Source organism: Chelon labrosus (assembly GCF_963514085.1).
Source record: "Chelon labrosus genome assembly, chromosome: 18".
NCBI lineage: Eukaryota > Metazoa > Chordata > Actinopteri > Mugiliformes > Mugilidae > Chelon > Chelon labrosus.
The window spans coordinates 10400162-10428047 of NC_140351.1; the positions used below are offsets into that span (position 1 = coordinate 10400162).

A 27886-nucleotide genomic window follows, 5' to 3' on the forward strand; every position below is an offset into this window, starting at 1 on the left:
TAAATAAAAAAAAAGTTATCTGTTGCTGTATGCAGTAGACACTCCAAAACAGACGTGGAGGAAAGTCCCTTGCCATCACCGTGACCACAGACCCGTCTTAAGGAAACAGTAAGGGTTTCAGATAAGAGTAGTAGTAGACAAACATTTACCAGCTTCACTGTTCACAGTAATGTTGAGTTTTATTGTGTTCCCTATGAAAATCATAGCAATCCTTTATTAGAAAAATATCAATGAGATGAAACATTCCTCTGTGTGACAGCGTAAGTTAACCCTTGACAAGAGAAGCCAAAATAACTGCTTTTGCACAAGTGTCCACAAGTCCATGGTGGTATTTTTGAGCCGTTCCTTGTTGGGTTTGCTGTGTCCGTTAGCCTGATGAAAGGCCAAATTTTAGTTCCGCACATTGTTATGATGCCAAAATTAGACTCAATAAACCGATGCTTCCACCGCCATGCTTTGCAGGTCTGAACCAGTTTGTGCACTGGCAGACAACTCTGTCTTTGGTTCATCTCTTTTTAAATTGCTTGTCAGACATGAACATATGCAATCTTTTCTTGAAAGTCTTAGAGAGGTACGTAGTGGCCTAATGATGCAACAGCAAAGAGAACGCTAGACCCTAGATGTCTGAGGTTTAAATATTATATGTTTCACCTGCCTGCTTCTTATTTTATAGATATGAAGGTGGGATACATGTAGACGTGCACTCACTTTTTCCATGTGACAGATCAGTTTATTTGTTCATCTTTATTAACGGACACTGGTGTAATTGTTAGACACATGTTTCCATTCCTCCCCCTTGGGTTTGTTGGTACATGTCAGTTTACAATAAGTTAAGACAACATCCCTTTTTCTTCTGAATGTTACAGGAAATCGTGTTATCCTTCTTTGGTAGATCATAAACAGCACCCTTGGCAAAGGCTCAATTCACAGTCAAATATTCAAGTAGACTAAGACAAATTCATCAATGATTAATGCAATAGTAATGCGCTCGTACCAAACACAGGACAAACGGTACTGTGAAAAAGTCTTAGGTCTCTCTGTAAAACATCATTTCAGAAGTATGGCATAGCACCTACAGTGATATACAAACGGTAGTGTATTAAAACTAAATAGCTACTAAACTAGTCTTAAAAACCTTAAATAAATAGTATTTCCTTGAGTCAGCCTGTGGGTACACATGCTAACAGATGGCTATTTAGGGGAAGTGCATTTTGAGTCTCCTCCACAGGATGAGCCGTTGTGAGGTGAGAATGTGCGTGACAACACTGAGCAACATCAAGAAGATGGTCATTGACATCACTATCACATAGTGGCTGATGCTGAAACAGACAAAAAAAAAAAACATTTTATAGTTTATATGTGCATAAAGAAAGCACAGACACCATTAACAACAGTTAATGTACCTTGTTCCGATGTCCAACCAGCTGCCATAGTCCTGCACCAAGAAGAAAAAATGCTGTGGGGAGGAAGAGTGTGTTAAAAATTCTTGTTTCCTTAAGGGAAAAGTGGAAAATATTAAACCATAACCTTTATGACTGACAGGAGATGCCTTACCAGAGCCATCAGGTCAGAGATAACCAGGACGATGAGGAACAAACTGGAAAACAAGAATAAGAAACAAAACAGTAAGCGAATGAAAACATTACAATCATGGAACTGACATCTGCAACAAGATCATGCAATTGTAATTTGAATTTTTCTTATATTGTGATAACATTGTTTGTTTTGTAATGATTCATAGCTTTATCTGACCGGTCGGTACTTTTGCATATACGATAACCAGCAGAAGTCCTTTTGATTGAACATTCCAACTTAACTATTTACATCACTATAGAATATAACTTCTGCTTTTATCTTGTGCCCAAATAAGGCAATCCTGTTGTGGAACAGTGAACTATGCCAAAAAAGAAGAAGTTTATTTTTCACAACTTTATTGACACATTACCAGTAAAGTCACAAAACAGAAAAGGATGACACATGTTTTCAACAGCACGGTCCGCATGAATGCCATTCATCTTTTAAACACTAGTTTGTTTCACTCCAGGAAACTTCTCACCTGAGGTTTACCCCAGTAGTGGAAAACATGCAAATAGCGAGAACTATTTTTCACGTTTTTTTATTTATTTATTTTTTTTTTAGTCGTTTCTAAACTGTGTGTGTGTGCATCCTGCTGCCATCAAGGAGTGTCATTGCTATGAGGTGGGGGTGCCTGGTCTGGTCTAGGTGGGTGCTACATGTCTAAGTAACATCCACATGAATGCCAGGTCCAAAAGTTTCCCAGCAGAACGCTGAATTGTCACAAGATGGTCAGTGTTATTTACTTTTTAATGTTGTGGCTGATCGGTGTACATGACAACCAGGCACTAAAATGTTTGTGCTATTTAATGAATTATCAAAAGGTTGATGCCATCCCTCAAAGGCTATATTTACACAGACACGAGTATTTTGCTAATAAACGTAATAATAGGCCAGTCAGAGCAAAAATGCCTCATGTAACCACCTCAGTCGGACCAGAGCGGCCTGATATGAAGAATATTCAGTCGGCTTAAGAGGTGTGGATCTGATCATCTGTTAGTAGAATATTAAACACAGCATGTGAGCCAATATTTGCTCTAGTATCAGATTTTTAAAGGCTTACCTTCTTGATGAGAGCTGTGTTGCAACTTGAATGGTCTCAAATGTGCACATAACTATGATAAATGGAATTATAACCTGGAAGAGAATTTAGGAAACTGTGAGATGTCTAAAAAAAACAATAATTGAGAAAACTCAACCTAACACTGATTAGAAATCATGCATCGGCTGTGATAAATGAGATACAAATGTATGTGTGCCTAAAAAGTTCTCAAAAAGGCCAACAACAGCGTGCAAAGTCGTGGCTGCAGAGCGTCAGCCAAGTTGAAACATATTTGCAGCATTTTTACCAGAAAAACAGTAGCATATGTGTGTCTTATGTATATATAGCCCCTGTGTGCAAGACTACTTCCCCTTCTAAGACACAGACCATTTATCTTAAAAAGAAAGTGTGTCAAAGTGCAGCACCTTCCACATCATGAGGCCTCCCATGATGAAAGGGTTGAAGACAGTGAGGAAACAATAAACAGAAGCCGGGTCAAAACTAGACGAGAGGAGAGAGAAGAAGAGGAAGTTGGTGCGGACCAGAATCTTTGAAAGCACATCGGTTTTTCGGAGGGGCGATACTGCTTTAACTTTTTGACGATGTTCAAGAGACTTAGAGTACACGCTGCCATTTTGAGCCTGAATGTAAGCAACCAATAAATTACACACAATACGCATGAAACCAGCTTATCCAAAAAAATATCATGCCAGTCAGTTCTGTATTTCCTGTATCAAAATGACACATTAAAATTAAAATAACAACATCACACATCAAGAGTGGCACCGGACATGCTCTGGAATTTACAGTCCAAACTTAATTTCATACTGCTCACCACTCACGTACTGTATGTAGACAGAGAAATGTACATACCTGTTAATGGAGGCTATATTTCCAGTGCCAAAAAAGGCTGTTATTATAAAAAATACCTGAAGGAAAAGACAGTCAAGGAAAAAACCTGAAGCTTTGTTGAAACCTTTATCGTTCCATCTTATTGCGTAAGGTTTGGCCCGAGCAACTAATCCTTATTCTGTCCCCACTTTTAGACAATCTGAGGCAGTGGTGCAAGGGATACGAAAAAGTACGATCTTCTGATGTCATCCAGTTTCAGCTGTCGGATCTTGGTGATGTCGATGTTTGCGGAGAAATCTATAGTGGACAGCTGGAAGAAAAGACACACACAGGTGTGACCGTACATCCATTCACACGCACACACGCACACACGCACACACGCACACACACACACAGAAACACCCCATAGAGATCAGTCAGACTTTGTGTACGTATGCTTTGTGTTAACCCAAGTAATAAATTATTTTATCATGAGATGAGGTTCTCTTCTTACTTCGGCATTTTAATGAGTGGATAGATAACACCAGAAATGTACACCGATCAGCCACAACATTAAAACCACTAACAGGAGAAGTGAATAACATTGACCATTTTGTGTCAATTCAGTGTTCTGCTGGGAAACTTTTGGACCTGGCATTCGTGTGGATGTTACTTAGACATGTACCACCCACCTAGACCAGACAAGGCCCCCCCACCCCAGCCATCCCCAGCAGGATGCAGCCTGACACCTGGCCTCCAAATTCACTCGATCCCAAACTGATCAAGTATCTGTGGGATGATCCACAGAGGCCCCTCCCCTCAACCCATAGGACCCAAAGGCCCCCCACTAACAATATTCTACTGCCAGACACCACAGGACACCCTCAGAAGGCCCATGTCCATTCTCTGATGAGTCACAACTGTTTTGGAGGTGCAAGGGAGACCTACACAATATTAGGACATAATGGGTCATAATGTTATGCCTGATCGGTGTATGCCTATACTAATAAAATAGGATATATAGCTTGGCGTTTGAGTGATCCTGTTTGATACAGCTGAGAACTCTGACTAACACAGATCACTCACTGTGGCAGTTTTCCATTAATTTGTAAAAAAGGGCAGCCTATCTGTATGCAAATAGATCTGACCTAAACTGTACACGACACAAATGTTTAACCTACACCGCTCTACCAGTACAAGTTTCGAATAATTTCACTTAGTGCCTCTACCTCTTGCCTGCCAGAGACACCTTGAGCGAGCGAGGCTTCCTGTTCAATGTTGATCCACACGAACATTAACCAAGATAACACAGGTGGGAACAAGGCCTCCGACCTGGGCGGGAGAAGACGGGAGAGCCATTAGATCGTTATTTTTGTAGCTTTGCGAACCTCTACACGAGACATAGTTTGAAGCACTGGTATGGTATGCCTCGTCTTACCCGGTGCTGAGCAGCAAGTATGTGCACGTGAGAGACAGGGATATGCTGAGGAGTCGATGGAAAAGGCGTGTTGAGCTCAGCAAAGGAACCAACATAGAAGATGCTGAGAAAGGATAAGAGGCGGGAGAGCATATTTTAAATATCTGCTCAACCATACCAGGTTGGTTGGGGTGAATGTCAGTATCCTGTGCTCTCCTACCTAATGTGCTCCAGCTGATGATCTGATTAAGAAGCGGCAGGCCCTGTTTCTGTTGCAGGCTGGAGTGCGTGAGGGATGGCACATACGCGGAAACGGCAACGTGGAGCATCTGTTGGTTTTGACAGGTGATGAATAATTTTCCAGCAAATGCGGTGACACCTCCACGCCCACACGCGTGACAAGATAGGAACCATAGTTACCTGAAATACAAACTGCTGTCTGTCACTGGGGTGTAGTGGCGTCCTGTGCCGTGATGACCAGAGGTAACAGGCTGAAGTGAAGAGCGTGAGAAGACCTGCACAGGTACTAAGCAAACACACGGCAGGCATGACTATACTTTTACAGAAAGGCATGCAGTTTAATGTTGCACACATACAACACCAGTCAGAAATCTGGAGACACATTATTTTCTACATTCTAGATAAATACTACAAGGAGGAACACACATGGAATTGTGTAGTGAACAGAAAAGTGTTAAATAAACCTGAATTCATCAAAGTAGCCCTCTTTTGCTTGGTCATCATCATGATGTAGTCACCTGGAATAGTTTCCCAACTGTCCTGAAGGAGTTTCCAGAAGTGTTGAGTACTGCCTTGCCTTCACTCTGCGGTCGAACTAATCGCAAACCATCTCATCTGGTGTTAAGTAAGGTGATTGTGGAGGCCGGGTCACAGGTGATGTAGCACTCTGTCACTTCCCTTCTTGGTCAGACAGCCCTTAAATAGCCTGAAAGCGCGTTTTGTTTCATTGCCCCATTGTCAAAACAAATGATGGTCCCAACAAGAGAGCAAACCAGATGAGATAGCACGTCGCTGCTGAGAACGCTGTGGTCGCCGTGCTGCTTGGGTGTGCCTTGCATTTTGAATAAGTCACCAGTTGCTGTTGTGACCAAAGCACGCTAACATCTTCACACCTCCTCCTTCGTGCTTCAAGTTGGTAACCACAAATGGAAACCATCCTCTCACCTTTTTTCACAAAGACATCAGACCTGAGTACAGAAATCTACTGGTTTAACGTCCATTCCTTGTGTGTCTTGGCCCAAGCAATTCTCGTCTTCTTGTTGTTCTTCCTCTGTAGATGCTTCTTTTAAGCAATTCGACCTTGAAGGCCTGATTCATACAGTCTCTCCTGAACAGCTCATGTTGAGATGCGTCTGCCACTTGACCTCAATTATCTGGCTCTAATCTGAGTCCGTGGTTAGTTTGTTTCAAAAGCTGCTCTTGGTCTTTTTCTGTTCCTATTTAGGGGAAATGTCATCATATCGCTTGACAGTTTTTGTGACTGCACTTGAGGGTACATTCAGTTTCTTGAAATGTTCCAGACTGACTGACCTTCATGTTTTAAAGTAATGATGGACTATTGTCTCTCTTTACTTAGTGGAGCGGTTGTTGCCATAATATGGAGGAGAACAGCGGTTGAATAAGATTAGTCACTGTGTATCAACCCTACCTCTCTACAACACAACAAGGCCGTGGTTCAATAGGTAGAGTAGGCAAGAAATTCCACAAATTCACTCTTTAGGTGGCTAGTTTGGAGAATAAAAAAAAATATAAAACATGCTCAGGTTTACAGCGATCAGGCATAACATTATGACCACCTTCCTAATATTGTGTAGATCTCCCTTGTGCCTCCGAAACAGTTGTGACTCATCAGAGAATGGACATGGGTCTTCTGAGGGTGTCCTGTGGTGTCTGGCAAACACATGTTGTTAGTGGGGGCCTTTGGATGCTATGGGTTGATGGGAGGGGCCTCTGTAGATCATCCCACAGATACTTGATCAGTTTGGGATCTAGTGAATTTGGAGGCCAGGTCAACACCTTGTGCTGTTCTTCATGTTTTTTTTTAACTTGTTCCTAAACCGTTTTTGTGTGCGTCTGTGTCAGGCTGCATCCTGCTGGGGATGGCTGCTGCCATCAAGGAGTGGCATTGCTATGGAGTGGGGCTGCCTGGTCTGGTCTAGGTGGGTACATGTCTAAGCAACAGGGCAGCCGTGGCCTACTGGTTAGCGCTTTGGGCTTGTGACCGGAGGGTTGCCGGTTCGAACCCGACTGGTAGAAAGCGGCTGAAGTGCCCTTGAGCAAGGCACTCACTGCTCCCCGAGTGCCGCTGTAGCAGCTCACTGCTCCGGGTTAGTGTGTGCTTCACCTCACTGTGTGCTTTGTGTGTTCACTAATTCACGGATGGGATAAATGCAGAGACCAAATTCCTTGTATACACAAGTATACTTGGCCGAGAGACCTTAATCAGAAATCAGAAATTAATCCATGCGAATGCCAGGTCCAAAAGTTTCCCAGCAGAACATTGTATTGTCACAAGATGGTCAATGTTATTTACTTCACTTGTCAGTGGTTTTAATGTTGTGGCTGATTGGTGTATTTAACACATTTTAGTTCACTACATACTTCCAATGTGCTTATCCATAGTTTTGTAGAAAACAATAAAAACGAAAAAAAAAAAAAAAAAACTAATGAGAAGGTGCGTCCAGAGTTTTAACTGTTACTGTATGTTGAGCTAATTAAAAGAGATTCTCTGTCTCTAATTCTCACATTAATTAAATTTCTTACCTGTTTTGGGAGTAAATAGTATCAGGAGGCTTTTCAACAAGTTAAGTTAAGTAAAATAAAAACTCCCTTGTAAAACCTGACCCAAATCTTGCTCTTGCGTTTAACCTCGATAGGACATTGTGGTGAAAATTCTGATAAATATAAGGTGAAAGAGGAAATACTCACACCAGATGTATGTTAGGCTCTCTACCCACAACAGGCATCAGGGGGAAAGCAGCTAAGCACAGACAGCCCAGAAACCAGCTCAATGAACGCAGCTGAATAGACGACAATTAGTTGATGTAGTTCGACATACTATGCATTTGATGTTGTGATTCAATAAAACAAAGATAAATAATACGATTCTCAGTGCAAGGGATGCCAGAGCATAAAATGTATATGTCATCAAGATTTGGTTATGAAAATATAAGTGGAATGGCTGACGGCAGCTGTGATCGTTGATCAAAGGACTTTTTTTTTTTTTAAAGAAATCTTATGAAAATGACAGTAATGTTTATATTTCCTTTCTTGGAAACAATTGTCAATAAACTTCCTGGATGCACACTGTTTTCCATAGTCAAAAAGGTTTGGCAACATAGCATGACTTTTCCTGGTGGAATGTGACGTCAGGAATCCCGACCTGTGATGTACTTACCTTGGCCTTGCCAAAGAGGCCCGACAGGAAGGGCCAGACAGAGAGGGCAGCCAGGCCCACGGTCAGCATGGCGCGATGGAAGAAACTCACCACCTGGGGGCAGCAAAGACACGCAGTCGTCCCAAGAGACAGAGTCACAGTGTACACTGGTGAGGAGTTTATGTGCGTGCATGTGGAGGTCAGTCTTTCATTGTACTGAAGCGGAAACATGGCTTTTAAAAGACAGAAGACATTGGAAGACACCTACCAAGAGCTCGATTCCAAATGCCACCAGCACAAAATAGCCAAAACATTTCCACAGGGGCAGAGAGGGGGCTGACCGGATCAAATCTGTTAAAGTTCCAGACCTAAAATGGATCAATCAGGAGAAAATTTTTCTTAATTTCCCCAGTTACAGAGGAGAAACATGAATGGACACAACACCACAAAAAGGTGTCTAATGTACAGGCAAAATAAAATACAAGATTTAGATATGAACAAATCTACAAGAAATAGGAATAGAAGTGTAGGATCTCTTTGTACGTCTGTGAACGGCATTAATGTTAATATACACATTTGCTTAAATAGAGTAATATAAAGTAAGTGTGCAGATACACAGTTTACTTTATATTTATTTAATTGTTGTTATTACTTACTCTTTAAGAACAGAGTACCATACAGGGACAGGCAGCAGGCAGTAGATGTAGTAGGTAATGGGGCTCCTTTGGATAAGCAGGAACACAGTGATCACCACCGCCACACACGTACAAAACCTCGCCAAGTTATGGCTGGAAACCTGCGCACACAGAAGAGCAGCTTAACGAGACAATCAGGTTTCGTGGACTTGTTTAAGTGGACGCAATCTGAAGGGGCAAAGAAAACAGGGATTGCGCACTATTGTTAATCCTAACCTGTTTAGTGAGATTAGGGTGCCTGTTGAGGCTGGCGTGAGTCTTCAGTATGACTAAGACAACGTATGAGGTCCAGCCCACAAATCCCAGCACCACGCTGCAGCCCAGGAAGAACCTGTCGTATGTGTGGTAGTAGACCAGGCCCTCCAGAGAGAGAGATATTAGAGACCGAAGCAGAGAGATCTGACAAGAGAGAACAGGGGAAATTAAACAGGATGCTTGTGCAGCAGTTAGTTTGCATATAAGCTGTAGACAGTCTTTTGCCTGATACTCACCGCATCCTCGTACTTCTCCAGCTGAATCAGTATTCTGGCTTTGCGGGTGAACTCTGCTTGTTTTGACTCAGTCAATAGTCTGGGAAAAAAATGTATGGAGTGTGTAAAATTGAATTTAAATATGGTCTTGAATATATTTGACTAGGTAAAGGGAACATACACCGATAAGGCATAACATTATGACCACTGACAGGAGATTAGCAAAGCCTGATCCACAGAGGCCCTTTCCCTCAACTCAGAGGACCCAAAGGCCCCCCACTAACAACATCCTGTTTCCAGACACCACAGGGCACCCTCAGAAGGCCTATGTCCGTTCTGTGATGAGTCAAAACAGTTTTGGAGGCACAAGGCAGACCTACACAATATTAGGCCTGATCGATGTACTTCCCCTTCACATTTATACAACTGCTTATGTTAATCTAAACAGTGCAGCTCAACCGTTGTTTAGATTGTTAGAAGAGACTTCTCTAAACTCACTAAAAACTAAACTCTCTTGCTGCTAGTAAAAGTCATCCATTAGCTCATTGTACTTACTGGTACGGGGTGAAGAGAAAAGACAAGGTCGTCTCCTTTTTCTGGCTCATTTTCATCTAGAACAAAAACATATATCTAGCTCAGTCACTTCAGTTAATTACTATATCAAATGTTATAAATGACATAGTGTACGAAGCCATTGACGTTTCCCACATATGCTAATAAGTGTGATAGACTTGAGTAGAGAAGCATCGCTGTCATACCTTGAACTGCTCCAGCACTTGAATGGCATTGGTGTACATGCTCTCTGCCTTGAACTGGTCGCTGTTGTTCAGGTAGAGAAGCGGTAACACACCCTGAAGAGACGCAAACAAAGATTGTCAAAAAGCCGTAACAGTTGGATTGCGACACTTACAAAACGTTCCCAACACCAAATTACCATTATCTGACTGAAGTTATGCAACCACAGAAGAGGACTTGCAAAATTAATTTAGGCAGCTCTGCACTGAATGGCTAGTTTATAACGTGAAAAGAAGTAGAATATTAATTTTGTCGTTAAACTTACAACGGAGTTAACAGGAATGGGCACACCAATGAGAGAAGCCATGAGTGGAGCAATGTCAGCCTGCAGATAGAACAACAGAAAAATTTAAATATCTACTTCTTGATCCTGCTAACTGATAACAAGTGACTTCATTAAAAGGCGCCGCTGCTGTTATATCCTTACCTGATTGACGTCGACTCTACGAAAGTGCTCCAAATTCCAATCTGAAAGAAATAGTTAGAAAAATAAGGACCGCAATGTAGACTTGATATAACAGTGGAGAAGAATCCGAAGCTAAAATCTTTAAGAGTACCTTTTAGATACCCGTCATTGTACGGCTGGGGTTCTGTGACTCTCCGGGCATTATGAACCCCAGCTCCCCACGCTACTAAAGGGGTGAGTGTCTCAGATGGATGGCCTGCACCGTGGGAACCTGGAGGCACAGGCACACAAATGTGACAAAATAGAAAAGTGCATTTGATACTTTGTTTAATTTTTAACTAAGAGACAGCCAACGCTATTAAACAGTATATGTAAACAAGAGTCGTACCCCAGTTTGTCATGCCATGATCAGAGGTAAACACATAGGCTGTCCGGCCATCATGACCAAAGAAAGCCTCTATTACAGACACGATTTCAGCTACGCCCGCATCTACTAGAGCAATATTCTCTAGGTATTCCCTGCACAAAAACAAACAAAGTATTACATTAAAATAATCTGTTAATGTGACTGAAGACTACACGATGAAATCGAAATGAATACCGAAAGAAAAACATGAAGCGATTCAAATAGAAGGTAACCTATTATACTCACTGTGACATTGGCCTGTGAGCATGTCCGTTAGTGTCAATGCCCAGCAGGTGCAGGAAGAAGATATTCTTATCCTCGAGCAGACTGGCCTTCAGGGTGGAGTTTGACTTTGCTGACCGAAAGAAAGACTGTAGAGAAGATTAAACATTGAATTTGTTAATCAAATGATCGGTGTCGGAATCTGGTGGTATTTTACACTGAGCCTTTATTTTCCAGTAAAGCTTGTTGCAGTCATTCTATAAGCTATTTAGGTGACTCCAAGTCCACCTGGATTTAACTAAGCAAATAAGTACAAGCCTCCTATTGGATAATTACTGCGTGGGTGATTATCTTTCAGTTGGCAACCAATTTTGTAACCCTAACTCATGCAATGAGTAGCATCTCATTTCTTAAACAACCATGTTGAAAGACACATCCTGTGGTCGTGGGAAAGATGTTAGTCTGTTTAAGAAGGGTCAAATCATTGGCATGCATTAAGCAGAAAAAACATCTATGGAGATTGCAGAAACTACTGAAATTGGGTTAAGAACTGTCGAACGTATTATTTAAAAACTGGAAGGATAGTGGGGGACCATTGTCTTCCAGGAAGAAATGTGGTCGGAAAAAAATCCTGATTGATCGTGATCAGCAATCACTTAAATGTTTGGTGAAATCAAATTGAAGAAAAACAACAGCAGAACTCGGGCTATGTTTAATAGTGAAAGTAGGAGCATTTCTACACGTACAATGTGAAGGGAACTCAAGGGACTGGGACTGAACAGCTGTGTAGCATTAAGAAAACCACTAATCAGTGAGGCTAACCAGAAAAAAAGGCCTCAGTTTACTAGGGAGCATAAAGATTGGACTCTGGAGCAGTGGAAGAAGGTCATGTGGTCTGATGAGTCCAGATTTACCCTGCTGCAGAGTGATGGGGGCATCAGGGTAAGAAGAGAGGCAGATGAAGTAATGCACCCATCATGCCTAGTGTCTACTGTACAAGCCTGTGGGGGCAGTGCTATGATCTGGGGTTGCTGCAGTTGGTCAGGCCTAGGTTCAGCAACAATGTGTGCCCAAAGAATGAGGTCAGCTGACTACCCGAATATACTGAATGACCAGGTTATTCCATCAATGGATTTTTACTTTCCAACAATATATTGTGGTGACTTTTTTTTGGCCAGGCAGTGTATTTTAATTCACAAGAATTTGTCCTCAAATAATTTAAACATGACATATATACAATACGTGCTGTACACACATGCAAATGGTGGCTTAGTTATAGTAAAAGCTAGATGGTTAGTATCAGCATATTCTTGTTATCTTATTATTATTATCTTATTATTATTATTAGTACTTTGACTTGAGTGAACACCCAGCTGTCCAGCCTGGAGGCATCTGTGGAGGCGAAGTCCTCCTCCTCTGCTGGGTATGTGTGGGTATAAACATGATCTCCACTGGCACCTGGATGAATCAAAGGCGGAAATTGGATTTATTACAGCAAATATTTCATTCATTTGGTGGTGAAAGAAGATTGGTGAGTGTGTGGGCGCACTTGTGTACCTTTGGCAAACATAGGCAGGATATCAGGGCTGCCCCAGCACCAGGTGTGTCTGCTCTCATTAAACACTGAGTCGAACTCCACGGGATTCTCCTTCCAGCCTGAAAACATGCACAACAAAAGGTAACCTGCAGTCACAGAGACGGCACTGGGATAGCACGCAGACACAAAGATAGTGTGCAACCATCAGTGAACGCTGAGTAGCCTTTTCTGTATTTAAAACACACTACATGAGCTTACCTTTAGCAACTGCACTAACATCCTCATAGAAGCCAGCGATGAGTGCAACATGACCGGGCCGAGACTCAGTAGGCACTCGCGTGTGTGACACACCCCAAGTACCAGCGTCCTCTATCATACTCCTGATATTGGGAAACAGCATTCAAACAATTATTATCAACGAGAGAAAAGACTCTGCCTAGTTAAAAATGATTGAAAACACATGCAGTACTCACTCACACACACACACACACACACACACACATAGATATATATATCTATAATTTCCTAACCTTAGGTATGGGGTCCTGGATGTGCCGTTGGGGAGCAGGGTATAGAGACTGTCTGCTCTGAGGCCATCGGCCACCACTAACACCAGTCTGGAGGCAGGGGGAGCCAGCGGTGTGGACTGAGGTGTCATGCCATGGACCAGGGGAGAAGTGAAGTAGATGTCAAAGATGGACAGGAAGAAGACCACATGGACTGTCAGCCCAACCAGGAAGAAGGTGATCATCCTCATTTTGAACAACTGTGGGGTTACTTGAGCTAGAGAGGGGAAGATTTGATTTGTTTAGTGGTGAAAGAAACTGGGAACGAGAATAAAAAATAACTATTTTGAACATTATACAGTCTGTTTATATGTTTATATGTATATATGTTTATAAGAAGGTAAAATACAGTACAGTATAAAGTTTCAGAATAACACAGCCAGGTTAATCCAGAGTATCTCACGAGTAAAGACTGCTTAAGAGCAGGTTTAATCCTTTGTACACCATATGCTATTAGCCAGTGTGCAAAAATAATATTAATTCGGTACATTTTAATGGTACATGAAGTTGTAGCTGACTGGCAGTCAGCGTGATTGCAAACTCAATAGAAATTTAGTACATTTTAAAGGCATGCAAGAAGTCTTACCTGCACGTAACGTCACCTTGAGGAATGAATGGGTGATCGGAACTATCTGCTGCTATCTCTCATACCATCCATTCACCTGTTAGACACACTGATTTAGCTCCAGCTTTACCTTTGTACATGACCAATTACATATCCAGAGACGCCGGCAGAGTAAGGCTCTGTTGTTCGAGACGAGATCAGCGTAATCTTGAAGTGCGCACTTTTACAAAACCAACTGTCCTTGTCTCTAAGAAGATTACTACAAGAAATTCAGGCACCATGGGCATTCACTTCCTTGTTGTTGCTTCGACGTTGACGTTTGACGTGTGTAGCATGCGCGTGCATTCTGGGTAGTGTAGTTAAACTCCAGTTATAGTCCAGCGAGCTTTCTTTAAAAATGTATCAAAACGTAACACAAAGAAGTTGCTTTATTTTTTTATTATTATTATTTTCTTCTTTCATGTGCATAACTGTATAGTTTCACTGAAAACTGTTTTTTGTCACAGTTTGCGTTTTTGACAACATATTAGCCAGCATAGGCTATTAGCTGTCAAATGTGCCCAGCCCAGTTTTTTTCCACTTCAGAAGTATCCAATCATATTCTAGTATCCCATAAAAGAGGCGGGCTCATGAGGTAACGTCTTTCAACATTGGCCAATCACAGCTTCGTTTTCCTTTCTCTTGTCAAAGCCACCTACCAAACCTCGGCTAGCCTATCCATTCAGGAAGAAACGGGTCTGGTTAGCCTAGCTAGCCTTGGTTGCTAGAAATCTTTATAGTGCAAAAATGGCGTCGGTCAACCCGTTTAATCTCAGTGATTCTGAGGAAGAGGCTGAACGGCGCCCCAATGAAACAGTTGACACAGAGAGGAGCCCGAGTGACGGGGCGCCGGGGCCACCGCCAGGCAACCATTTCTCCCCGCCTGCGGACGCAGAGCCCCCGACGCTCCTGCTGTCTAGCAACCGGACGAGCCCCAGCGGTGAGGGCATTTCGGCGTCGGCCGCTGCCACCTCCGCTATGGCAGGCAGCGCCGAGGCACGGGTATCGGTTGATGTCATTGCTGCTCAGCTAATACGGGACCAGTACATTCTCACGGCCCTGGAGTTTCACACGGAGCTGTTGGAGGCAGGCAGAGAGCTCCCGCGGCTGAGGGATTATTTTTCCAACCCTGGCAACTTCGAGCGACAGAGCGGCACTCCACCTGCCAAAGATCAGGTACTCGGACCTGGAGGACCTCTGAGTAAGTAACATTAGCTGCTGCCGGGGCTACACACGTAGCAGTGTCTTTAATATTACACGTTAGCTCAGCTAGCTTGCTAGCGTTAGCTTAAAACATGGGATCTGGGAGCCGATCGATCTTGAAATATCCGCTTGCTGCACCTGCCCCTCAAGGGCCGCAGTCAACAAACGGGTTTTGTGGGTCAGCTGTGTTAGCAGACATAAACACGTAGACTTTAGAGGATCACATAAATGTGATAAGGCCACATTGCACAATCTACTAGCAGGAGCAAAGGGTATTGTGGATGCATGATATTATGACATACTTGTAGTGATCGCTCTAATGTAATTGAGTCCTGTTGGAAACCACTCCTTCCTTAAGGCCATCAGTCAGAGGTCAGGAACCACAGTAAAGAAAAAAAGAAGCGACATTCATTATTTAACTACTGCAATGCAAAAAAGATAGTGCTAAGTTGTTTCTGTGAGACCAATAACATATTATTTTACTATACTGGTGAAGGCTGTACACTTGCAGCACCTTCATCAACTGACAGGATTTATTATTATTATTATTATTTGATGGAATAACCTGCAACGTTGCATGGTGGCTGAAAAGAGTCAGGATCCATAAACAGACATGCCATGCATATGGTAACCATGGTCACAGCCCAAGCTGCAAATAAATGAAGTCTGCTGTAAAGCAGACGGAGTAGTGTTACCTTGAAGCCCAGTGTGGCTAAGCAGGGTGGCTTTGCATCAAAAGGCGTTTTAAGTGGCAAAAACATTTTCACCCAGTTCAGTGGAGCAGATTTAGTCTTGCTAAACTTAGACCTACAATGATGATCTAACAGTAGCATAGCAAATATGATACTGAAAGAGCACTAGAGTAGAGAGACTACACCATGAGGATATATTGACTGTATTGACAGAGAAATCTTTATTTTAAACAATTCTAGACATGTAAGCGGGGCACAGTATAGGCTGCGATTTGAAGTTACTTAGGCAAATGAACACATCTTTACAGATCCTACCTCTGTTAGCCTGCAACTGAAAAACAGTTCATTTATTTCTGTTGGTCAGCGAAGACAGATGCTGTTTGTATCTTGATATTAAAGTGTCTTGTCACACCAGTGGGCGTGATTTGCCTCCAGGGCTTTAGTTTCGGTTTTAGAAAACAAACTGCTTCCAGTGTCTGTCAGTCTGCCAATAGTAGCTACTGTCAGAATCAAGGCTGACTGGAATACCTGTTCAACAGTTATTAGTAGCTGTGTAGAGTAAATGTGAATTATTTTTTTTTACTTTACTGCTGCAAACTGAGGAATAAAGTCAGATGATGGATTTTCATTGCATAAACATTTGGTAGTTTTCCATCTGTGGGAACCAGTGAATAGGAATACATGGAAAAGATGTGATTTTATAATCAGAAATGAAATGTTTGTCACTTTATGTGCAGTAGCTGTGGACAATGACCTGATGTCTCAGAAGGCTATGTCGTATTCTTGAGCATGTATCTTGGAAACTGGCCTGAGGCTAGATATTGTAAATAGCATATTGCAGCAAGTCAGATCCAATACATCCTCTGCATGTCAGTGTAACCCCCCCCCCACCTTTAGAATTAAATACTGACTCTGTATATTCAAGACCGCAGGAGCAAAATCCAAAATATGTGTGTGTGATATCTGTAAAGATGTGGTGCATATCCCCAAAAGTTTTGGAGCACGGTAACAGAATAAATGTTTTATGATGGTGTCTTCCAAAAAACACGTCAGGACCTGACAGCTCTGCTGCAGTACTGACAGGAACGTGATTCTAACACTAATTTCCGAATTTCCAAAGGTCCATAAGAAAATGAAAAGTGGAACAAACTCAAAATTGGAATCTACCAGATGCAGCAATTAGTAATAAGTTGAAATGAGAGACAGACTCAGCCCAAGGCTTTTTCCCCCAACATATTCCAGTAGCCAAGGCCTCATGTGATCACTGGAATGAGGGGGAGGATTCTCCTGTGCTGCTGCACCATTAAAATACATTCAAGTACTTGTTAAAGGGGGAGTTGTACTGTTCAAACGTCGCTTATCTTTCCCAGTCGGTGCAGCAGCTGGCCATGTAGACAGCCAATTTCTCACGTTTTCTTTCAGGAAAAAAAAAGCATCACAGTCATTATCTGCTTTTTATTTAGTTATTTTGTTTCATTGAATTCAATCTGTCCAGTGTTATGACCTCAGATTGTGTTGAAAAGATCGCGGTGTAGCTGTCGCATAGCATTAAACTTGAATATGTGCCGCACTGTGTCATGGCCCATCGTGATAATCACACAATTATCCTACGGATGAAACAAGAAATCTAGTCAGTGCGATGACTAGATTTCTAAGCTGTCTGGTGAGGGTACAGGTTTTTAACTACTGTGATTTTCATGAATGCACAACCTGTGACTGTCAGTGGTAATCAGCTGATTGCTGCGCTAATGACTTTGTTACGAGCTGCGTCTGCCACATGACAGCGTGGCATCTCCCACCGTCTTGCTAATTTGCTTGCATGAGAGATTCTCTCTTCCACTCTTATCGGGTTGTCAAGTAGGTATTCGATCGTAGGACTGTGGTTAATAAAGAGCTGCTGCATTTAAAGACGTTAGTGGAGTTTGTCACGTATGGCACCAAATATAATCTCAAAACAAGAAGCTGTACATTTGGTTTATTATTATCATTATATGCTTCCTTTATACTCTGTGTAGTACTGAAAGTATGCAAATGTGATACGGTTCAGGTTGGGTTGTTTGTGACCGCAATGTATGCGTTGCCACGTTATAGATCTCTATATTCGGCATGATTATGTTCAGAAGTAGTGGTTGTTGACACAGACTTGCCATTTGTACCTCTGCCAGTAAAGTAGCACTGCCGGTTAGTTGGCCCGGCCTCACATTTTCTATCAACTCCCTCCATCCCTTTCTCTGTCTGGGCAGAGCAGGGAGTTGCTATTGTGCGAGAATGTGATTAATGATATTGCCCGAGCACTGGCAAGGCTCCTTGTCGTTCTGGGCTGGCTCCGACTGCCTGCCTGTTCATAACTTTCTGCCTTTCATTAAGCTGTGAGTGTGTGTGTGTGTGCGAGTACAGGGGTTTCTGTGCATGTGTATGTATACGTTCAAGTGCGTGCATCTTGGCAGTGGTGCTCATTTGCAATCATAACATGGATTATTACTGTGCGTTATGGTTTAACTGCTACTGGTACTACTGTGTGCAGCAGAAATAAGTGAGACCAGGCCATTGTTTCATTTCTTCTTTATAACCGCATTGTAAGCAGTTGTGTCAGTTTTGCCACATCATCTGTCCCATTAAAGGGCAAGGTTTTCTTGTCCTGGCTTTACAAAGGGAAGCACCCTAATAGATATTAGCAAAACGCTGTGAGATAGGTTAGAGCACTGTTGATGGATTTGATTTGGAAAACAACTGGGAAGCTACAGAGTGCTTTAAAAAAATAGTAAAGGAGAATAATAGAACAGAAAATTAAAAGAGCTTGTTGACTGTCCATTCCATCTGGTTTCCTGTAATAATATCTACTTTCTTGGACCCCGATTTTCTCCTTGGCTTTTCCTCTTTCCAAAGGAGAAAAACTATTGTCTGTACGTGTTCCTTTGCACGATTGGCCAGACAGGAGTTAGAGATGACGGTCTGAAGTGTCTATTCTGTCACAGTCCAGACAGGAACTGAAGGGTCAACCAGGAAGGAAAACCAGACGTACACACAAAAAGACCTGAAACTGCAATGTGCGCACACTTGTAAACACTGAAGTTCACTGTTAAGCCAGGAAAAAAATCCTGACACGTCGTCAGGAAGTAAGGATGGTTAGAAACGTTCTGCTAGTTAACCACGCATCGGCCTGACAGAACGATGACACACGCATCCAGCTAATGCAGAAACACTCTCACTACTATACTGTCACGTCATGTGCTTTGTGAGGCTGCTTGGTCATACGTTCAAAAGTTTTAACACAACTTTTCATGGTTGTGACTCATTTGCAGCAGAAAAGTTAAGATTTCGCTCTTGTCACACATTTTTCATATGCAAACGCATGCACATGGTAGGTGTTAAATCTTTTTTTTTTTATTATTTATTTTGCCCCAAAGCCAAAGGTGTGAACCTGCAGTTTGTGTAATTACTCAAGACTAAATCAGGTTTGTTGATTTAGGAAGCGAGCGCTTTGTTTTGGGCTTTATAACTCATATAGTACATGCTCTTCAGCTTTGCTAGGCCATAGCTTTTAGGCCAGCAAGGCGTCATTTGGCTTGACCTTCTACTGTATCTGGATATCAGAGAACAAACAGGCCAATCTCCTGCTTGCATTGCAGTGGAAAGAAAGCCAACACCTTTGACTAAGCTAACAGGGTAGCCTAGCTCAGTGAAATAGGAGCACGAGAAAGGTTATTTATCAGCTTCATCTGTTCACTGAGTGAACAATGCCTTTGGCATTCCCGGCCTGAGATGTGAGGCTGTTGTTTGGCGTTATCGGATTGGAAATGGGCATTTCCAAAGTTAACTTAACATATTGTGATTGACTAGTTTCCTCCTGTGTGCAGTCATAGATTGTTTCTTGGTTAAAGTAACATCCCACAAAGTTTATAAAGATATCTTCTTTCATCTGCAGAAGTTTCTGTTGCATTGTAGAAAGGTGTCCTGACTTTAACTAGTCAGGAGTCCTTTAGAGAACTGTTATGTTTAAGGTAGGATTTCAAGTACACATTGTCACATTTTAGCTGTTTGACAGTTTGATGATCCATTGATTGTATACTTGTCTCACCGCTGTCTTCGTCTCTGTGTCTCTGTTCAGATCGAGCAGGCAGCATCAGCACCTTGGACTCTCTGGACTTTGCCCGCTACTCGGATGATGGCAACAGAGAGTCAGACGAACGGGTGGCAGGTAAGATGAACCACACTGTCAAAGAGAGAGAGATTCAGCTCCCCTTGGAGAAAGAGAAGATCAGGAGAATAAATAATGGCTGAATGGCAGAAGGCCGTAGAAGCGCAGAGAGCGACGCCTCAGATCTGCATTAATAAAGGCAGTAGTGATTTCAGTTTAATCCAACCTGTAATGGTAACAATCTGAGGTATCATCAACACATTCTACTTTCTAAATGCAGCGTGTTTGTTTCTTTAACTTGGTTGAGGAGGTGTCCTTGCCTTCAGCCATCATCTGTCACACTGAGGAGTCAGTCAGTGGTATTTTTGGCACAGGACTTGTCTCAGCCTTGTTTGAAATCACACTCCCTACCCCCCGTGGCTCTGTCATGACACACCATAACATAGTTTTAGCCTAATACATTAACAGTTGTGTCTCACACCAGTGACGCATCCTCACTCGGCGCTGGCTTTAAGAGCAGATGCTCCGTTTTTTGGAATGCTGTTAATTTTCGGCTGTTGTGTCATGAGTATTTTTATGCTGTCGGCTAAAGAAAAACAAAAACGAACAAATGAGCTTCTTACTTGCAGATGTAGACAGAGCAGCACCGTCTCTCGTGTAATGTGCATAGTTTTTATCTTTTTAGTTCTTAGTCGCCAACGTGAAGAGATAACTTTTCAGCTGTGTACACCGAGCTATAATACAATTGTTAACATTATCCATTACCAGCTTTCTGTAGTCATCCACCCATTTGGTTGGTAAGTGTTAGTCAATGAGTCAAAAAGCCCCAATCCATAACTATAAGAAGGATTTATACCAACTGTTTAAACACTGTGCATGAATGTATATGAACGCTAGCATTTTAGTGAGGTTTGAGTTTAACAGGAAGCAGCTTCATTAGGTTCTGACTGCAATACACCTGCTGGAGCTGGATCACTTTAGTGAATTTGTGCAAATTCACCTGACGTGCGCGCTTCAGTGGTGTCCCAAGGAGCGGCGCTAAAAATTACACACCTTGTCTGTTTTTGACGGGATTTGCGAAGCAGATCGACAGGACGGGAAGTCAAGACACAGGAATGGTAGAGCATTTCGTCGGTTTTCAAAAAAATAAACATCTTCTGCAGAGTCCTGATCATATGTCTCGTCCAAATCACTCTTAAAATGATCAGCAAATCAGTCGACAAAAGAGGGCGGATAAAAGAGCTTTGCTGCCGCGTCCTGTGGAACTCCGTGATAATAAGAAATGCATACACATAGTCCCGTAACTATACATTTCAGTATATTGAGAGCATATTGGAGTCAAAAAACATAACTATTTGTGCAGTCTTAGGTCATGTACCTAAAATGTAAACAGGAAAATTACTTGTGGTTTGGGGCTTTTATCAGGTGATAAAAAATAGATATATTACAAATACAGAGTCGACCACAGTTAAAACCATGCAGCAGAGATGTTGGTTCCACCTCACCCCTAGAAATTATGCATTTTAAAAAAAATATATATTATTCACACACATCCCATTGTACCAAATTGGCACCTACCCTCTCCCTCCTTTCCTCACTTTCCCCCACTTTCATCCCCCTCCACCTGTTCTTCTTACCAAAACGCCTGCCCCCAGCTGTCTGACTCTGGGTTTTCTGGCTTTCTCCTGACGTTGATCAAACCCCAGTGAAATACTGGACAAGTCACTCCATCCAGACTAGCTTTTTGCTTATTTTATTTTTTATTTTTTTTCTCCCCCCGTTATTCAGTTCTTGATTTTCCATTTTGTTGCGATTGCATCCTGTGCACTCTTGATCTGCTGCAAAGGTTAGCGGGTCAGACTGGGTATCGTGGCACTACTATTAAACACTGGTAGGTTTCCACCTGCCTTTCACACTTCCTATACAAGTGTGAAACCTTGGATGACTGATTTTTGACACGGGATCATATCACATAGCAGATTTTCAGTGCACAGCTATGCAACATAGTTTTCTTGCTCCATCGCTTATTACTTTTTGCGTGTGTTTTTGATCTAACGTGTCCTAAGATCTTGTGTGTTCTTTTTTCCTTATTCAGTGTTAGATTAGCATTTCAGATTTCAATTTATCAGCTAAGAATCTTACCCACATAGCTGCTGCTTCTGACTGTGTGAGGTGTCAGAAGCGGCTCGCTTGTGTTACCATGAACTAGGTCTTAACCAGCAATCTAACCATGCCTAAACCCTGTTTTGACTCCTAATTTTTATAGCTTAAAGTTGTGTTGTCCGTTGTGTGATGGCCTAGTCTGCTTACAAAATGTAACCTGAGCAGTGGCTGTCCTTTGAGTGGCTTGAAACCAAATGTTTTAATTACTAATTAGCAGGGCATTTGCCCGGAAGAAACCTGTGTCAGACAGCTCCTAGATTATCAGGGATTCATTTCAGTAGCTTGCTCTTGGATTTTCTCACATCAGCAGCAACAAATTTGGACTCCCATTTATTAAGTCAGGCACATCCGTGCTATTAATGGGAGGAAAACGAGGGCAGGGAATCCTAGCATTGAGATGTGCCTCAATGCGTTACACACACCTGTCAGACAAACATCCAGCCAGCTTTACCATGATCCTCTGCTGCATGCGTTCCTTAGACCCATGATTTGCATGCATCCTTTTTTTTTTGTTTGTTTTATGACTCTTTATGATCTTTTGTGTCGTTGTTTGGTTTTTTCATGCCCATCTTTGTTTTATTTGTTTGTTCCCTGTCTTTGGTTGGATGCACTTCCTGTGTGTGTGTGTTGTCACTTCCTGTCCAGTGCTGGAGTTTGAGCTACGGAAAGCAAAGGAGACCATTCAGGCTCTGCGCGCCAACTTGACTCAGGCAGCAGGTGTGGCGTACTTTTAACTTCTTCTCCACCTCAACCCTTTTTTTTTTTGTTACAGCTTTCTCTCCTTTTGTTTCTAAGAGAATTCTTGTAGATGAGTAGCGCTCAGCACCCTTTCAAACTCATCTAATGTCTTCTCAATTTCTCAGAGAGCGAAGTGCCCTCTCAGGAGAGAAAAAACTTCAAGTCGAGTCCTGAAATTCAGGTGGGGAATCAATTTTTGCCTTCCTTTTTCAAAATGAATCGAGATATTAGATGTGCTCCTTTAAACCCCTGCGAGGGCATCACTTGTAATCCTTCAATGAATGATTTTAAAGCTCCTCCCTTTCTTCTCTACCTCAGGAGCCTATACGCCCACTGGAGAAAAGAGCCTTAAACTTCCTTGTGAATGAATATTTATTAAAAAACGAGTACAAACTCTCATCCATCACCTTCTCTGATGAAAATGATGATCAGGTAACGTTTGACTGGCTGCCTCATACTTGGAGACGTGTCTAAAGGGAGTTTAGTTCTGTCTACTTTTCATTACAAAGTTTCTTTATTTCTATTTATGTCAGAATATGATGTAGACTTGTAACTGTGACTGCTATGGCGATTGTAAGGCCTTGTGACCTTAAATCAGCTTCCTTATTCTGAGCTTAAATTGAGTCCTTCCTGGGACTGCATAGATAAATGCTGATGACAAATCCACTTTCTTCCACAAATGCTTGTTGAGAAAGTATTTTGTTTTGCATTTCTTCCCAGGACTTTGAGTTGTGGGATGACGTCGGCCTCAACATCCCGAAACCCCCGGACCTGTTGCAGCTCTACAGGAATTGCGGTAGCACCCTCCCTTCCCCTCGGGACACGGCTGACGTGTCGGTAGGGGTTGACTTTGGAGATCTTCCAGGAAACTGCATTGCACAAGATACCCCAAAGAAGCCTGACCTGTCGCAACAGGTGTGTAGACGATGGGTTGAAGTTAGCATCCATCTCTGGTACTACCGAAAAGATTCAGGGAGATGCTGCTGCGTTAAGCGCCTTATAATAATGAAATAGCTGCAAACGTTTTATGGAAAAAGTGTATTTAATCAGTGACTGGGCACTGCTTTCAGTTTTTAGGGTCTTATTTAGCTGCTACGTTAGGAAGGTACCTCCCTTGATGAACCTTGATTGACGCAAATTAGCCTTAGAAATGGAACAAAACCTGGAGCTATGGACCAACATCGACGTCGAGGTCTCATGCTGCCTTTATGCAACGTTGTTATTGTATGTTTTGTGCTCCCATTTCCACACCAACTGCCAGCCAGATGTTACTTCCCTTCAGCGTTCCTATTGGCGTTGCAAATGCAAATGAAAGAATACCCAAAACAAAACATGAAAGCACCTGTTCAGAGGCAGCACCGCTTTTCCTGTGATAGCCGCTTTGTTTGAACCATCACAGCGGTGTGGTGGAGAAAAACGTTTTGTCCATTGAGTGTCACATGTTTGTGGTTTTTTTTTTTTTTTTTCTCACCTCAGCAACAGACAGAAGTGGTGCAGGAGTTGGAGTACCAGATCGGCCTCCTCAACAATGAAAAGCAGAGCCTCGCCGAGCAGATCAAGAAACTGCAGAGGTGTGTTCTTGAGTGTGTGCTTGTGCGCCCTAGAGTACAGCAAGCTATGCTGCTGACAAGGTTTCCTTTGTTCATGCAGTCACTGTATATGTGATTTCAACATAAACCTTTACCACTATACTACAAGAGCATCTCTAAAAATCTAAAACCATAACTGTTATCAAAACAGGCGATAAGTTAGAAGCAGTATCTACATTCCCCTCACTGATACACCACTGTTAGATTGTTTCTTTTGATGTTGAATCTTTAAATATACCACCGTGACCAATCTGCTTTACCACAATCCATTGAGGCAATACTACTTCCGTAGAACTGTGCAGTGTCTTTTGACTTGCTGCTTCACTAACAAGAAGTATGTGCTCGTTATTTTTATTTGACAAGCTGTCATTTCCTCTGCCTCACAGTGAGATCCAGACTCTGAAGAGGACTGTTTCCTCCCCACCTCCACCCTCTCTGAACCTGGGTTCCCAGAATTCATCTAAGCCCCCCTCCTCTTCAACAGCTACCGCGTGCTCCGCTGACCCTCTCTCCGCGGTACGTGTGGGCAGTTAGAACAAGTAGCGCACAGACTCAGGCCAGTCTATGTCGGTATTAATAGGGCCTGTGTCCTACAGTGGAAAAAGTGATAACACGATTGCAGCGTGTATGCAAATTTCTCTGTGCAGACGTGCATAAGGTCAGATATTCTTCCCTCTGATCCTAACTTCCATCCGGTCTCACCCTCAGCCTCCTACAGATAACGGCCAGTATCTGGACATCCGAGGGGTTTCAGAGACTGACAACAAGCATGACCCCACCTCTACACAGAACACATCGCAGCCCCACCCACAGCCCCACAACAAGCTCAAGAGTCAGCCACCTGTCAAGTTTGACCAGCCGAACAGGTAAGAAAAAAAAAAACAGAGAGAATATGTAGATGTAGAAGTAGATGTATGCAGCCTAACGTTCCTTTATAAACTTCCAGCATGGTATTATATATGAACACACAGTAGAATATGGCGATGATGTGTCATTAACTTGATATTTATGGTTTTTAAATGATATTACAGTAATTAATCCTTGAGATTTTGAGTGTAAAGCACTAGAATAGAATGCAGAATCTGACATTTAGTGTTTGGAGAGTGTACTGCAGTACAAACAGATCCTACACCAAGTGAAGTTCCTAAATGTCACCACTAGATAGAGACAGTTATCAGGTTTTGTGCCCACAAGGCACAAACAGTTATTAGGTAGGAGGCTGCCCTCTTGAGTGAATATGTTGCAATTGCTCAGTTTTCCTCCATGTTCATAATTGGAATTTAACTTTCCGGTCACGTTTAAACATTTATTTTTTTTTTTTACCTCTACTCCATCCATGTCCATCAACAAGTAGTGAAGTAGTAGCTCCTGTAATGTGCTGACTTTTTATGGTCTCTTGCTGTTTGTGGTGTCTCAGGAAGTTATCTCCGGCCTTCCAGCAAGCCTTGCTGTCCTTCTGCAGAATGTGCTCCGACAGCCGCCTGGGAGCAGAGGTCGGCGCCACACTCTAAATGCAAAAAAAAATTAAAAATCAAGCCGTACATTCACGAAAAACAGCAGTGTTCAACGTCTGAAACGTCTCGTTTCCAGGTGTCCCGCATTGCAGACAGCGAGGAGAGTGTGATGCTGATGCTGGGCCGCTGTCTCCCTCACATCGTCCCCAACGTCCTGCTGGCTAAACGAGAGGTAAGCGCACTTCTGCTGCTCTTTGTTGCTCCTCTTCCTCTCTTCCCTATGCCCCCCCTTCATTATTGTCGTCATCGCAGGCTTCTTGTCTTGATGTCCAATAGATACACACACAGCAGCAGGGCTAAGCAGGGAGAACACAGTCATTTACACCTGACAAGTTTCAATTTGAACTGTGATTTTTTTACAGTATATATATAAAAAAAAAACAATTTGAAAAAACTTAACAGCTTTTATCATATGAGACTTTATGTGTGCAATTACTATTTGTCAGTATGTCTAACTGTGATACCTTTGCAAGTTATTTTCAACATATCTTGGGCAGTTTACTTTGTTTGCTTCATAAAAACTTGAATCGAGGAGAATGAACATGTTTCTGTTGGTGAGTCATCCTTTTCAGCATCTGCTATTGTGAGAAATATTTAGTTCTGTTTGCCAAAGGGCACCACCCTTCTTCTTGGTTTGTGCCGGAGGGATTCCCAAAATTAAATCATCGTGTAATGTACAGGCTGCGGCTTTTCTTTCTAATTGGCAAACTGGTTTGATTAGAAGTTTTTACAAGATGATCATTCGAATGCCTCGACCTGATGTACTAAAGCTGCACAGAGCACCTTTATCCTTATACTGCCTCTTTCAGGTTGTGTTTGAGCAGTCTGAAGATGAATCTAAGTCATTTTGTTTTTACCTGCTAACACCCAGCTGACTTGTGTCTATCCATTGATGTGGAGTTTCACCCTCTCTTAAGATGGCATTCGTTTTCACTGGTCGTCGTCCCCCCTCTGCTGTTTTTGTCCCCCACTCAACATGTGCTGTCCTTTTGCCTTCACTGGTTTTATTTTATCTCTTTTCTCTTTTCGTCTCACTCATTCTCTCACTCTCATGCATGCCTCTCTTCTAGAGAATGGTTGCGCATCTTTGCCAGGTGAGTCTTTCACGCACTCATCTGCATGGTCCTCACATGACCCGTAGCTTTGAGGTGTACTGTATGTAACTAACTCCCAGCTCCTTCAGCTACAACTGCTGCCTTTTAGGCTTGTCAGAGCTATTATTTTGTTTTCATTTGCACTAGCTTTTTAATTTCTGAGAAGTGCAAATGACTGTTAAGCTACATTGCTTTGTCTTAGAAGAAAATATGGGAATTTATTTGTAGCCAAAATATGAACTGACATGGTAAGTTGGCCTAAGAAGGTAAGCAGTTTTAGTCTTATGTGGGTGTTGTGTTGTATGGCAATTCAATCCAGCGTATCTTTCTCTCCTGTGCTCATCAGTCCTATGTCTGTTTTAGTTGCTGCAGCTTTAATCTCTTTATGTAGCATTTAAACTACACATTTAATAATATGATTATGGTATATTTCTTTATCTGAACAAACAAGATTAAAAAAAAAAAGAAAATTGATGTTGTTATTACAGTTATTTTGACTACATGTACACTTTTTTTTTCCGTTTTGGAAACACAATTGCTTTATTTGTTATGAGCTGGGTGTGACTTTTTCTTAATGAGGAGAAAAGAGAAATAAGATATTCAAAAGATCTGGTATTAACAAGCCATTTATCCTTGTAAGTTGTAATGCGGACACCTGCACAGGTGTTCTGTCTGCAGATAACTGCTTGCATGCAATCGAGTGTCTGTGTGTCTCCCTGTGTACACAAACACAGCGTACTCGAGTTTTGCACACAATACTGAAACTTGACAAGACGTGAAATTGATTGTCTG

At 42.2% G+C, this 27886-nt stretch overlaps 2 protein-coding genes across 6 annotated transcripts in view; one reads left to right on the forward strand and one right to left on the reverse strand.

Moving 5' to 3' along the window:
- Window positions 1-433: 433 nt before the first annotated feature.
- On the reverse strand, window positions 434-14297 carry pign (phosphatidylinositol glycan anchor biosynthesis, class N). Its single transcript, XM_084565726.1, has 29 exons — window positions 13946-14297; window positions 13324-13576; window positions 13052-13173; window positions 12814-12912; window positions 12608-12714; window positions 11281-11405; window positions 11017-11147; window positions 10780-10899; window positions 10650-10690; window positions 10488-10547; window positions 10186-10278; window positions 9983-10038; window positions 9449-9527; window positions 9174-9356; window positions 8919-9058; window positions 8531-8630; window positions 8284-8376; window positions 7815-7906; window positions 5286-5391; window positions 5086-5194; window positions 4887-4989; window positions 4678-4780; window positions 3693-3779; window positions 3491-3546; window positions 3043-3118; window positions 2639-2712; window positions 1555-1597; window positions 1404-1456; window positions 434-1319 (listed from the first exon to the last, which is right to left on the reverse strand). The coding sequence occupies exons 2-29, from the start codon at window positions 13548-13550 to the stop codon at window positions 1196-1198; spliced, it is 2802 nt and encodes a 933-aa protein (XP_084421852.1). The 5' UTR covers window positions 13551-13576; window positions 13946-14297; the 3' UTR covers window positions 434-1195.
- Window positions 14298-14431: 134 nt separating this feature from the next.
- Window positions 14432-27886, forward strand: part of relch (RAB11 binding and LisH domain, coiled-coil and HEAT repeat containing) — a 32444-nt gene continuing 18989 nt past the window's right edge. For 2 of the 5 annotated variants that reach the window (XM_084566642.1, XM_084566643.1), the window contains exons 1-12: window positions 14434-15164; window positions 19967-20056; window positions 22805-22876; window positions 23023-23078; window positions 23216-23329; window positions 23618-23812; window positions 24374-24468; window positions 24873-25002; window positions 25195-25352; window positions 25904-25979; window positions 26077-26172; window positions 27071-27094. In XM_084566642.1, the coding sequence (XP_084422768.1) occupies window positions 14711-15164; window positions 19967-20056; window positions 22805-22876; window positions 23023-23078; window positions 23216-23329; window positions 23618-23812; window positions 24374-24468; window positions 24873-25002; window positions 25195-25352; window positions 25904-25979; window positions 26077-26172; window positions 27071-27094 (1560 nt within the window). In that variant the 5' untranslated portion in view covers window positions 14434-14710. Of the gene's footprint in view, window positions 15165-19966; window positions 20057-22804; window positions 22877-23022; window positions 23079-23215; window positions 23330-23617; window positions 23813-24373; window positions 24469-24872; window positions 25003-25194; window positions 25353-25903; window positions 25980-26076; window positions 26173-27070; window positions 27095-27886 lie in introns of all 5 variants that reach the window. The other 3 variants (XR_014699603.1, XM_084566645.1, XM_084566644.1) reach the window with 3 other exon arrangements.